General features: G+C 46.7%; 1 protein-coding gene across 3 annotated transcripts in view; it reads right to left on the bottom strand.

Annotated features, from left to right (window-relative positions):
* Nucleotides 1-13,664, bottom strand: part of LOC144726665 (uncharacterized) — an 84,715-nt gene that overhangs the window by 25,439 nt on the left and 45,612 nt on the right. For all 3 annotated transcript variants that reach the window (XM_078605424.1, XM_078605425.1, XM_078605426.1), the window contains exon 13: nucleotides 4,449-4,521. In XM_078605424.1, coding sequence (XP_078461550.1) covers nucleotides 4,449-4,521 — 73 coding nt within the window. The remainder of the gene's footprint in view (nucleotides 1-4,448; nucleotides 4,522-13,664) is intronic.

Raw genomic sequence — 13,664 nt, 5'->3', positions numbered from 1 at the left:
AAGACCTTGAGCACTGTGACAAACCACACTAATCTCAGGGGGATTTGACTTGGTTACAAATTAATTCTACAAATGTCACCACGTTAAAAAATATACAAAAATGTATATAGTCTATCGGCAAACTGGCATTGTAGTCGAACATTTTGAAACGACATTCGTTTTAGCGGGCCAACTCTGGACTGGTTTTGACCTTCTACGTCTCATCAGCAAAGTCAGGCCAATGGCATCAATTTTGTTATTCGCTCTTTGTTCTGTGCTTGTGAGCAAGGTTGTTTCAAAAGTCAAAGTGCTTAACACTTTCATGTGTGAAGTTATTAAAAACAAAACCCTATATATAATCTAGATTTGAAGTTTTTGTGACTGCAGGGATCCATACTCTTTGGTTCTTTCGGTAAAGTCACGTAGGTATAAAATAAATTAAATCACGACGTTTAGATTGCAACACAAGCAATCATCATAAGGTGGGAAAACCACAGCAAAATATTTTCTTGCTGATTTCCAGGAGCAGAGGAAACCTCCTTAATATCTAGAATATGTTGGCAAAACATTTAATCGTCGTCAAAATAAATCATTGGCAGTCCACTAGTGGACACGATGAATGACAGGGTTCATTATTTTCCTGCTCAAATGAGAATTTGGAGATGGCAATCTCTGATTGCAGTCCTTCGCCCATGATGGATATTCCACGTTAACATGGCAGCAATCGGTAAACCCAGATGAGACAGTTGAGCTGCACGGCTCTCCCCGATGGGTTTTTAGCTCTCCGATCGGAGAAACCACTAAACGATTCCAAAAAAGTGGTACTTATTTGATCAATTGGAAAGGGATGATGGGCTGAATGGACTACCGGCTGGGATGAGAACTGATAACCTTGTAATAAAATAACCTTAACAGCCCCGTATACATTTCAGACTGAAAATAGATTTGCAGTTCACTGATATTACATCTCCACGGTTTTATATATATTTCTTACATTTCTACAAATATGCCTGTGCCGCATGAGAAACATCGATATTTAGATTTACGAGTCGGCGATGTGCGAAGAGGAAGGGTCTCACTGCATTGGTCATTTGTCAGATTTGACAGGCACAGCTCAATAACAGCCACCACACACCACATAAAGTGACAGAAATATCAGCGATGGAAGGAGCCCTGGAGCACTCTGCTCTTAACCCGACCACGTGAGTTCGATACCCGGCTGTGGATAAAGTCACTGACGAAATGGTTATCCCCTTTGACCAACCCCGCTGCTGACCATCGTGAAATATGGCACAACATTCCCCACAAGCACCACGGCATGGCGAGGCCTTCGTTCACCAGGGAATTGACTGAGGGGCTGAAAACAAATCACGGTAAATCTTTTACCTCTTTCTGTCAGCCCTGGGGTCAAATGCAAATTTAAATGGGCCATATGATTTATTAATGTAACCGCATTCAGCGTTGGGTGACGTCTGTACATAAGCATGCTCCAGCCTCCCCAGTCTGATAATCAGTATGCCACTGTCGTTCATCAGTCGAAGAGCCGAATATTTTTCATGATCGGCTACATTGCTCGATGTAATATCTCAGGGGAACATTATCATTCCCGCGGTAATGAAAATGCACATCCAGACTCCAGATATATAGTGTACGGCATTGAATGCCCCACATATATTTTGAAATATAAAATAAAACCCGCCGAGTTGTGATATCCCTGGACAACAAATCTCTGAGCCCTGAATTTACGTACAATCTTTTTTCATGAGAATATAGTCGATCTGAGATGGAGCAGAAACACAGTGGTTAGCGCACTGCGCCATGAACGCAGCGACATAAACATTAAATTCCCAACAAGGGCGAACATCAGTTGTGAATGTTATCTGAACTGATTCTGCATCGCCTCCCACCCTCACTCCGTGCTGCCCAATCCCTGAACTTATCATCATCCCGCAAAAACCAGAATGATCAAAGAACTCCACCCCCCACCCCCCGTGACTGACACGGCATGGGGAGACCTTCATCCAGCTGTGAATTGATAAAAGGTCTGCACATTATTCGTTTCCTTATTATAATTACATCACAACCGTGCTGTTGGAATCAGGATCACGAGATGGAGAAATGTTCTTCAAGAATTCAGAGCCGGGAGAATAACACAATGCACGCACAATATATTGGGGGAATAGCCCTGCAAAACAACAGTTAATGATTTAGTCGGGTGGTGGTGGACGTGGTGGCTATGCGTGCCTGTAATCCAGCACTTTGGAGGTGAAGGACAGGGTGGGGGAGAGTGGAGGGTGGGGTGGGTGGCACCCACAGCCTGCTTGAACCTGCGTAGGAAAATTAACGTGTGGTCTTTAAGGCGGCTGACACTTGAAATGAAGATGCCACTAACTAGGGCTAGTGTAGAGTAGCAGTGAGGCACGGGTGAATTGATTGTGAATGAAGGGGTATCTCTGGTGTGGATAGAGAGGTAGAGACACCGAGTTGGCTGTGTCAATGATTTAAGCTTAGCCCACCAGGGTCAGCGCTCGCACGCCGACAGTAGGCAGAGCACACCCTTCACAGTTAAGTTGTTTGGAATGGATTATTCACATCGATTATACTTGTTCAGCATTAAAATGTTAATATTTTGGACGCCCTCAACGAGATGAATGGCCATAGAAGGCAATATAACAGTTTGTTCTCTCTCTCTCACTCCATAATTTTTTTAGAGCGTCTTTCATTGAAATATCACAAAGCAATGTACGTGAGAAATATAGGTATGTGTCTGTGTGTTCATGAAATGTAATATATACGTGTACGTGTGTATGTATGCATGTGAACAATGGGAACAGTAGTGTAGCAGTTAGTGAGCTGCACTATGAACCCGGCAACCCGAGTTCGATTCCCGCTCACAGCCAATACCAGTAACGATTATTTGAACCGGTCCTGGGCCTCCCCTAGGAAGACTCAGCCTCAAATGAAGACCTGGTGCGGTGTGTAAAACATCGCCACTGGGGGGACAAAGGTGGCCGGGTGTGGTGCTGGTGACCCACCCCCTCGTGTGCTGTGCCGGCCTTCATAGGTGCTCGCTAACAGCACTTGCCTCAACAGTCTGTTCAAGCTATATGGGGGATCTCTGTCTTTTTGTATGTATGTACGTATGTATACATACAGAGAAACTGTAATGTGTACACGTATCCCTGCGTTTTAAAATGCAAAACATGTTTATTTTAAATCAATCATAGATTATAATAGATCTGGTCAAGGCAAATATACATTTGCAAAATGCATTTAGAAGACTGTAAATCGAGATATGTTTTGCGAATATTGCATCATGAGGATAAGAATCACAACGATGTCAATGATGATGGGTCATGATGCGAATTACATTATGAAAGAAAGCAATTTTTACTGGATGGGAACAAAATTGGCAATGTTTAAGCTATGTGTCTGTATTATACTGCGAATGTCTTTTGTCCCATGCGTAGTGCGAGTACGCTACTGCAGATGCCACAAAACATTAAAATTACATTGCAAGCACTGTACGTATGTGGATAATGTGTACGTGCGTGTCATTTTCATTTCATTTAAAATGTCATTCATGGTCTCTTTTGCCCACTTCGGGAGAATAAGTGGATTTGTCACAATGCAAGCTCGATGATCACAACAACAATAATAACAACACAATTATCACTTGCGCACATGTTTCATTCTTTAGCCCAAGGGCAGAAGGAGTGAGGGACAGTATTATGCACCAAACCCAACACTGACTAGGTTTGCTGCAAAGCAATGCATGCACTGCACACACATTACGCATGCAATGTGTGTACGGTGCATGTGTGTGTGCAAAAGCCAGTGAACAGCAGTGCAAGAGTGGTTCATGTGTGGGCCTCCCCTGGGTTTGCTCAGCCTTAACTTAATACCTGGTACGGTGTTTATACATCAGCACTGGGGCGACATAGGTGTTGTTGTTGGCCACCAACTCCTTAGTGCTGTGCCAGCCTTTGTATGTACTCACTAAGAAGCACTTGACCCAATTGTATGTTAAAGGCGATATGGGGGCGGGGGGGTCTTTGTCTTTGGTGTGCACGTATGTGTGCACAATCGTGTATGTGTATAATCGTGTACGTGTACATAATGGTGTGTACATATGCGCGCAAGCAGCCTGAGTGCATACGCATACACTTGCGACCACAGAAAACAATGCGCATGTACCAGCGAACCGTCTGCTTGTCTGTGTGTGCGTGTACATATGCCCACAATCATATTATGCACGCGTGCGTGTGCGCGAGCGGCGTGCGCGTTCGGTGTCGGCGCGCGTGTGCCCATCAGCGTAATTGTCAGACGCGTGCGCAATCAGGGTATGTGCATGCGAGCGCCATCATTACGCCAAGCGTGCGAGCCAGTGGTGTGAGCGGTGTGTGTATGCGAACGTGTTGTCAGAGCTATCCAACTGCACACGGTGCGAGCAAGCGTGTGCGTCGTACCTGCACCTCGGCCGCATGATGCTTGTTGGCATCCTCGAGGTCCTTGATCTCAGCCTCTGCCGCGCTTTTCTCCCTGAAATTCCAGCAGAAAACGCTGCCGATGATGTTGAGCATTGCAACGTAAGACGCGACAAGCCCCGTGCCAGACGGCAGCGGCAGTTAGCAGCGGAGGCAGAGGCAGCAACGGAAGAGAAATCAGCAACAGCCGCTCCCCACTGCTCCACCCCCCTACCCACCTCCCTCCCTCCTCTCTCTCTCTTCCTCCCCCAACCCCTTCTTGCTCACGCAACCTCTAGGGACGCCCGGGCGACAGTATTCGTCGCATCACAGATCGCGGCGGCAGCGACGCCAATCGTTAACGGCCGATGGGAAGAAAATGCGAACGCGGGGTATAAATACGGATTTGTGAGTCAAGCCGCCCGGGTAGCGCGTGCGCCTGCCACAGTAGCAGCAGATTAAGAGCACAACGGTGCGCGGTGACTGCTCCGTGCGTGCGTAGGAGCCGCGTGCACGTGCTACGGCAGTAGCGGGGCGCGAGCTATTCCGAAAGCGGGAGTCTCTCGCTCTCCGTGCTTGGTTGCTTTACGTGTAGCTGCCTCGGTCCAACGCACACACAATGATAAAGATCCCCTGCCATATAGCCTTCGAAAGACTGTTGGTGGAAATACTGTTGGCGAGCACCTTTATGAAGGCCAACACGACACATGACGGGGGGCCGTTGGCTGGCACCACGAACGGTCTCCCCAGTAGCGATGCTTACACACCGCACCAGGTACCCATTTAAGGGGCCATCCATTTAGTACGTACGCATGGAGGGGGGGTTAACCCAAATGCGTACATTTGCGTATGTGTACACACAAACACATACACACCGACATTTACAAAAGCTCGTTGTACCCTTCAGGGTCTGTAATGTTCACCCCTCGAGGCAGATGTCATGATAGCCCCCCCCCCCTTACACAGTTAACCCCTGACCTCCTGCTTTTTTCGGATGATATAAACTGTTCAATGCTCATTTCTCATCAACCGCCTGTCTAAATGCCACACGAGCATGAGCAGCTAATGGGCGAGGACAATGTGTTAAGCTCCGTACGTCCCGCCAGGGACATCTACTGAATGCACAGCTACAGTCCTCTCTCATTACACTGGTTGTTGGCACCTCCCCATGACATCCAGGTCATGGGGGTTTATTTGAACTTCACCGCGATGCGTTTGTAAAGATGGGGAGCATAGAAGCACATTACAACAATGGTTCATACTCGAGATTCTTCTTTTTGGGGTTAGATCGCGTAAATATGAATGTGTCGTTAAGCCCGCCATCACCCGACACAGCCAATTAGTAAGGTTTGTCACGTGAACAAAATTGTGCCAATGAGTTACGAGCTCAGCACACCGCTTTTGTGTTGTAGAGTCAACCCACAACATTTACAATTCGAGTACAACGTTTTGCTGGTAGTTACAATAACCATGCAGGCTACACAGCCTATAACTCCTGTTATACATGGCGGTCAACCATCAAAGCACTATCCATGTTTCACCCTGTTGAGCTTCTGAGATCTGACAATACGGGTGATTTGGTCAAAAGCAAATCTGTTTAATGTGTTATTTTCAATTGTTGCTGCTGCTAGTGTCATTTGCTTAACGGATGATTTGACCGGGCGGCGCTGCGGTCAGGTAACTCTACTCGCAGTCACAAAGTTTGCGAGTTCACATCTCGGCCAAGGGGTTGACTCGGCACCATCATCTCTCAAGGGTCGATAAACCAGATACCACTTTGGGGGACATCAACATCAGCTACCGTATGTATATATGGGCTGCCGCAATAGGAATGTGGAATTTTCACCAGTGGCTTAGTACTCACAAAGTATACAAAGACAAATCAAGTTCCCCCATATAGCCTTAATAGACTGATGGGGCAAGTGCACCTACGAAGGCCGGAAAGGTACACGAGGGGGTGGGTGGCCAGCACCACACCTGGCCACGTTCATCTCCCTAGTGGCAATTTTTACACACTGCACTAGGTACTCATTTGAGGCTGAGTAAACCTAGGGGAGGCCTAGGACCAGTTCAAACATTCGCCGCTGATATTGGCCATTATCACGAATCGAACTCAGGTCGCCAGGTTTGTAGCACAAGGCGCTAACCCATTGCATCACCGCTCCCCACGATAGAAATGTGGAATCTCCACCAATGGCTCCGTACGTCCAAAGCATACATACGAGGCCTGACTCACAGTCGCTGAGCAGGGCAGACACTTTGACTTGAATATAATTGTAAGTTCTTTTTGGTTCGATAAATATAGGGGCCAGGGTTGAGAATGATTGGGAATTTTAACTTTAAAAGCAAAGGACTGGATGTACACTGCGATTCAGCGATGCCGAAGGTGGGTTTGGTTGTCCCATGTGGCGATGGGAGCTATCGTACAAAGACGGTCACTGCATCGCACGCGTGGTCAGATACGCTTCGTCTGGAATGTTCTCCTTTCTGAAATTAGGGAGCTAATGCACTTTTTAAATCATCTAGATTTGAAACTAATTTCTTTGGAACTGCTTTTGGGCATTTAGTTTGTTGTCCTTCCCTCCTGCACCTCCGATTAGCACGGTTGGCAATGTACGGTGCAAAAGAAGTTCAACGTACATACATACAAAAAGGCCACCTGCAAGATAATGAATGAGTTGCTGCCGCCATGAAAGAAGCACCTGTGTGGAAGCTACCCGGCCTATCGCTCCACACAAAGCTCCTCTCGACGCTTGGAAAATGTGAACCCCTCTGAAGGAACACCTGGTGACGGATTCGAAACGTTAATGAAAGCACGCACACATTATGATTGTGCGCCCCTTGCGTAGAAGGATTTTTCTTCACTTACTCTGGTTCGTTCCCACAAATAGAACAAAAAATATATAAAAAACAATTTTAGAACAGGGATGTGGCCACATGTCTCACAGGTATGAGAGTGCCGAGTGGGCACTGCCGAGTTCCTGGGGTTAAAATCAAGGTGAATATCTGATTTCAAACTCGGTTCTCAAGTGTATTTCATAGTCTCAGCCGAGTCAACAATGACCGCACAACATATTCCTAACATTAAATGTGGTCATACGATTATCGTGGTAAAACTCAAGACTGGAGAATAAAAGGCGTTGGTCTGACTGCCACACGAGAAACAATTCTCTGAAGCAGGGCTGTGGGATACAATAGGACTCTTGAAGAGATCTCAAAATTACTTCTGTGATCTCTTTCCGCAGGCCGTCCTTTAACACACAGGACGACGCGCCATTCTGTCACAGCTCCGAACAAATCCGTCATCTGTGCCGCGTCGATAGCAACATTGGAATGAAATTGGAAAACAATTAATGTTTTAAAATGAAACAAGAATTCAATATTAAATGAGAAAAATTTGCTCGAGGTCAAGAGATCTTCACGACAAATGCCATTGGTACCACCACACCTCACCATGGCTTCTTTCTGCTAGCCCCCCCCCCCCCCTTACACAGTTAACCCCTGACCTCCAAGATCTGCCTTAGTCTCATCGCCACCACCATATGGCTTTAGATCTTCCCCTTGATATAGTCAACAAATCCTTCAAGGGCCACTCTCACACTCTGCGCGTCACCACAATCTGACTTTGGGTCATCTTTCCCCCTTTGTCCCCAGAGCCACTCCAACGCGTTGCCTCGGTAACCGGCCCTCCTCCAGCCTGCACAGGTGTCCCAGCCATCACAACCTGCTCGTTCTGAGTACATCTATGGCACCTTGCTAGCGACTTCCATTCAAACACGTCTAAGTTGTTTACCATATCCTCCTCCCTGGGCGGATATCCCACCTATTATCACCTCTGCTATCTGATCATATCTACAGCACCCCAGAGCCACTCCAACGCGTTGCCTCGGTAACCGGCCCTCCTCCAGCCTGCACAGGTGTCCCAGCCATCACAACCTGCTCGTTCTGAGTACATCTATGGCACCTTGCTAGCGACTTCCATTCAAACACGTCTAAGTTGTTTACCATATCCTCCTCCCTGGGCGCATATCCCACCTATTATCACCTCTGCTATCTGATCATATCTACAGCACTTTATGGCCATGTTCTATTCGCATCCTGCAAGTGTCTTATCCCTATCCTCCACAGTCATGCACGTGTCCTCCACCCACAGCGTTCTCCTCTTTGTGATTACATTTACAATATTTCTTTTTCCCCATGTTCTATTCCAAACTTTCAAGTTGCCTATCCTTCGATGACATTTGTATCATCCTCCACATGCATCTCTGTTCTCTCCAATTACTTGCCATAATTTAAAATCCAGCATTCTGTTCGAGAGGGATGCCAAACACGATATTGCACGACCGACGTTAAGGCATTTCAAACTTTCAAGTTACCATATCCTTCGATGACATTTGTATCATCCTCCACATGCATCTCTGTTCTCTCCAATTACTTGCCATAATTTAAAATCCAGCATTCTGTTCGAGAGGGATGTCAAACACGTTATTGGACGACCGACGTTAAGGCATTCCAAACTCGGCAGGCCAAAAAAAATAAATGAACTGCAATACAAGAGAAATCTGCGACGTAATTGCGATGATTATAATAATTATTAGGCATTAGCACTCGTTGTCATTAGGGACACCATCTGGTTGGTTGTGTTCAACTGAGGCTGCGCCAAATGAGTGCACTACATAAAGAACAATGTTTCACCGATTTCTTCACTCAGTCAATGGGAGAATTTTCCCAACGCTGCCCATGCATTCAAACGAGGCTCCTTTGTCCAATGGAGATTTTTTTTTTTGACAATTGTTTACAGAATCGATTGATTTCAAAAGGTGATCGAATCCGGGTCGATTTTAGAAATGAACAGAACCGAATAGTCCGCTGCTGGATGAAGGCCTTGTCAAACCATGTTGGTCATGGGGCTTGTTTGACCATACCACCACGCTGGTAAGTAAGGGTTGCTTAAAGATCGGTAAATCAACTTTTTCTAACACATTTTTTCTAACACTTTCTTTTTTCCCATGCAATTATCAACAATGCTAAGAAACAAGAAAAAAACCCAAGTTAACACCGAGCAAACGCAAGCCAAGAGCCTGAGGTGCGACACACGTCACTGCGATGGACAGTGGTGGGAGGGGAGAGGCTAGAAGGAAAAAGGGTTAAGCGGAGACTCACCACGCGGCAATGGGAGCCTGGTGCATGGGCACCTTCAAGCAGTCGCAAATCATCCGCAGCATGTCTCAGCAGCGCAAGTTGCAAGTGACGATCCACCACCCTGCGTCTCTAGTTCATTTTCGTTCCGCCCCCCACCCTCACGCTCGCCAAACGAAGACAAAAGTAACAAAAATAATATAAAATTCACAACTAAAGGAATAAATCACACTCGTTGACGGCGCAGGGGTTAAACGTCACGCGTCTATTCCGGTTAAACGTAACGCGCGCGCGGATGCACGGCCACTCACGGAGAGCTGCAATCGCTTGCAAAAAAGGGCATGATGGTGCACGACGAATCTGCGTCGCCCGACTCTCCGCTGCCCGGGCCACGCTGCGCCTGTGAATATCTAGCGACGAGACGAGCCGCGCTCACGCCGCTAATCGCTTGATATCTGCCTGACGGGAAAAGCGCATTCCAGCATTTCTCATTTTTTGTTGCATTTTTTTATTTGGGTCGTCCCGCCACACCCCCTTTACAATGAAGAAATGTTGATAGCCTCGTGTCTTTAAACAACACCAAAGACAAAGATCCCCCATATAGTCTTAACAGACTGTTGGGAAAAGTGCTGTTAGCGAGCACCTATGAAGGTCGGCATGGTCCACGAGGGGGTGGTTGGCCAGGACCGTGCCCTGCCACCTTTGTTGGTCACTAAAGTGGCGATGTTTACACACGCCATCAGGAGCTCATTTGAGGCTCAGTTGACCTAGTAGGCCCAGGACCGGTTCAGATATTCGTCACTGGTGTTGGTCGTGAGCGGGAATTGAACTCGGGCCACCGGGTTCGTACCGCAGCACCCTAACCACTACACTACCGCCACCACCACCAACAGTGGCTGTTGAGATTTAACACAATTACAAAACAGCGTGGATTTACATAGCATTATCAACTTGGCCACGTCACAAGACGCTGGACAAACACAGTGGGCACCACTGATCTGCAGAGGCAGTCAGTCATAGGCAGAGGACAAAGATAGAGGTCATCAGCTTGGAGTTAATCAGGGGCAGGGAGCCAACAGCACGAATGACTGTGGGAAGGATGGAAGAGTAAGCATCTATCCTCGGCTTGCTCTCAGTCGACTTAGCCGAAACTGAGTGGTTGATGTGGTCGAGCGGTCAAGAACATCGTAAAACGGGAGAGACAAAGGTGGTCGGGTGTAAGTGGCGCTGACGACGTATCCCACATCCCATATCCTGTGACGTGTAAGTCTTTTAATAGGGTTCGATAACTACTCTTGCCCCGACAGTCTGTCGGGCTGAATGGGAGATGTTTGTCTTTTAAAAAAACCGTTGTAATAACATTTTCACGATTTTGTTCTGTGATGGAAAAACATTATTTTCCGTCTTGGCTGCAGAGAGTGGGGTGAAGTGAGTTTTGTTTATATCCATCACAAGCAAGTAGAGAATTACTTATTTTTACAAAAAATAATAAAATCTACAATTGCTGTAAAAAATACCAGCGTTACAAAAAAAACAGTCAACACTGCGAAGGGTTAAATTAGCAGTACAACAGACTCGAATCATTTTCAATTAACTTCTAATTCACGCGGCGAAATGAGCGGTTTGTAGACCGGCCAAGAGGAAAAGTGTTTCTAATCTGTCTCTAAAATCCACATCTTCCGTCAACTTTAATTTAAACGCCTCTGGTTGAACGTAGTGGCATTTCCCTGGACTGCACGGCCACAACGGCACTGTTTATCCAAGACGTTTTTTTTGTGTGTGCTGGAATCTGACTCGGTTTTTGCAGCTGTGTTTCGTGCTGCGCCTGCGTGTCTGCATCGCAAGGAGGGAGAGAGAGGAGCGAGAGAGAGGAGCGAGAGGGAGGGCGTTTAAACAATTCCTCCGCTGGACTCGTCCATCATGGACTCAATGGGAATGAGATTAACGAAAAAACCTCATCGCTAACCCAAACACACACGCGCAGCAAAAATAACCAACACAAAAATGAAACAAAAGCCACTGTTTTACGATGTCGGGATTTCTGCAGAATTACATTTTCTACAGACTTGCAAATTAACTAGCTACTTAACTATTTTACTATTTTTATTTGACCAGGCAAGGCTCACTTTATAACAGTAATGCCCTTTATTTACCCAGAAGAGCCTCACTTGAGTCTCACATTATTTTTTAAGAAGGCTCCTTCGCAGCGGAGTGTTTTACCAATTCCATTGCAGTACAATCAGGATTCATAAAGCATCTTAATGAGACTGCTGTAGAGAAACGGTGAGAACATTCATTTCAGAGGCAGAAAAATAAAGGAATGGTCTTGATCCTGAGCCTGAACTTGAACAAGAGCCTGGTGTCTTTAGACAACACCAAAGACAAAGATCCCCAGTATAGCCTCAACAGACAGTACGAATTACTGGTGGGTGTTCTAGATTAGTGGTGGGGGCAGCGATGGTTGCATGAGAAGAGAATGAGCGGCACATGGGAGGAAATCGGAGTACCCGGAGAAAACACACATGCACATATAGCGACAAAACAGTATTCAGCAAGGATGTCTTGAAGGACAGAATGCTGCATTTCTATCTTCTGGCCTCCACACAGGCCAAGCCTGCAACACGTGGTATTCCCAGGCAGTCTCCTATCCCAAGCACTTAACCAGGATCACGCCTGGTTAGCTGCCGGAAGTTCAGGAGGCTGTTGGCGTACAGGGCGACTCGATGAAACGGCAGGTGGGATTGGTGGATTATGCGGAAACTGCACCTGCGGAAATGTGGTTGCCTACCACATCCAGACATTTCTCACAATAAGCAATTGTATTCTTGTTTCTTTCGGTAAAGACACATAGAAGGGAAATAATAAAAAAAAAACAATTAATTGTTTTATTTATATTTTTATTTTATTATTTCCCTTCTACGTGACTTTACCTAAAGAACCAAGCATATGAATCCCTGCAGTCACGAAAGCTTTAAATCGAAATATAAGCAATTGCTGAATATATTTTGGAGGGGGGGGGGGAAACCCACACTTAAAATGCAATAACATTATTGCTCTCGTAGGGATTTCCTTTGTAAATAAGGGGAGAAAAAAATGTGCGCGCGATATATAACGTCAGGATCCGGCGGTTTGTATTAAAACGTTGAGAGAAGGGCATTTGATGCGACCAGCTCCTGGACACTAAATAAGCGTTCATTGTACAGAAGGCCCACTTAGGATTTACAACACACCCGTTACAGATGGAAAAGGGAAATCAAATACCGCCTTTCCAGATGGACGGAAAGTCTGCAAAAACAAATAAATCTGAAGCTACGTTAAATACTATAATCCTAACGTTTTTATTCCAGCACGACGCTTTTATGACTCCCGATGCAACGTTAGCGCAATGGTCGTCCGATGCATTGGCTCGCCCGTTTTTTTTGTCGGCACCTGAAAACGTTGACACGCGCTAAAAAAAATTTACGCGGGCGTCATATTTTTTTTGAGCGGCTGAATTGTACGTGCCAAGCAAGCCCTAGTGGCTTCCATGACCTCCTCCTGCACCTCAGGCTTCCAAACGACACAGCATTGGCTCCACTGCTGCCAAGGACAACCCAAGGGTGATGATTAGAGGCAGCTTCACCCCCATACACCCATCCTTGCACTGTTCACCGCCCTTCCTGCCCCATATCCTCTCTCTCCTTCGCCCCCACCCCCTTTGCCCTACACCAGCCCCCTCCACTACGACAGCCTGCGTCTCCCCCCCCACTCAAGTTCCAACCCTCGCCAATGAAAAAGGACGCAACGCAGGCGTGGGGCCTGAGGATTCGACAGGCAGGCACGGACGAGGCTGGACTGCGCGGTGACGTTGACAAATCATTTTTCTGGACACTGCAACCTGCGACCTTGAGATAACCTCCGGGAGGAGAGAGGGGAAATAACAAAGCCAACAGAATGCAGCAATAGCCAACGCTAGAATTTGCCATTAATTGACGGAGATGTCGCCATCACGCTTGCGCCAGGCTAGGTGCACTTTGAGGGTGTGACGTGACGTGAGGAAGCCCTGCTCGTGTAGCTAAGATCTGTACTGTATAACATCTG

This window comes from Lampetra planeri, chromosome 24 (assembly GCF_965212315.1).
Source record: "Lampetra planeri chromosome 24, kcLamPlan1.2.h2, whole genome shotgun sequence".
Lineage (NCBI taxonomy): Eukaryota > Metazoa > Chordata > Hyperoartia > Petromyzontiformes > Petromyzontidae > Lampetra > Lampetra planeri.
This window is presented reverse-complemented; position numbering and strand designations above follow the sequence as displayed.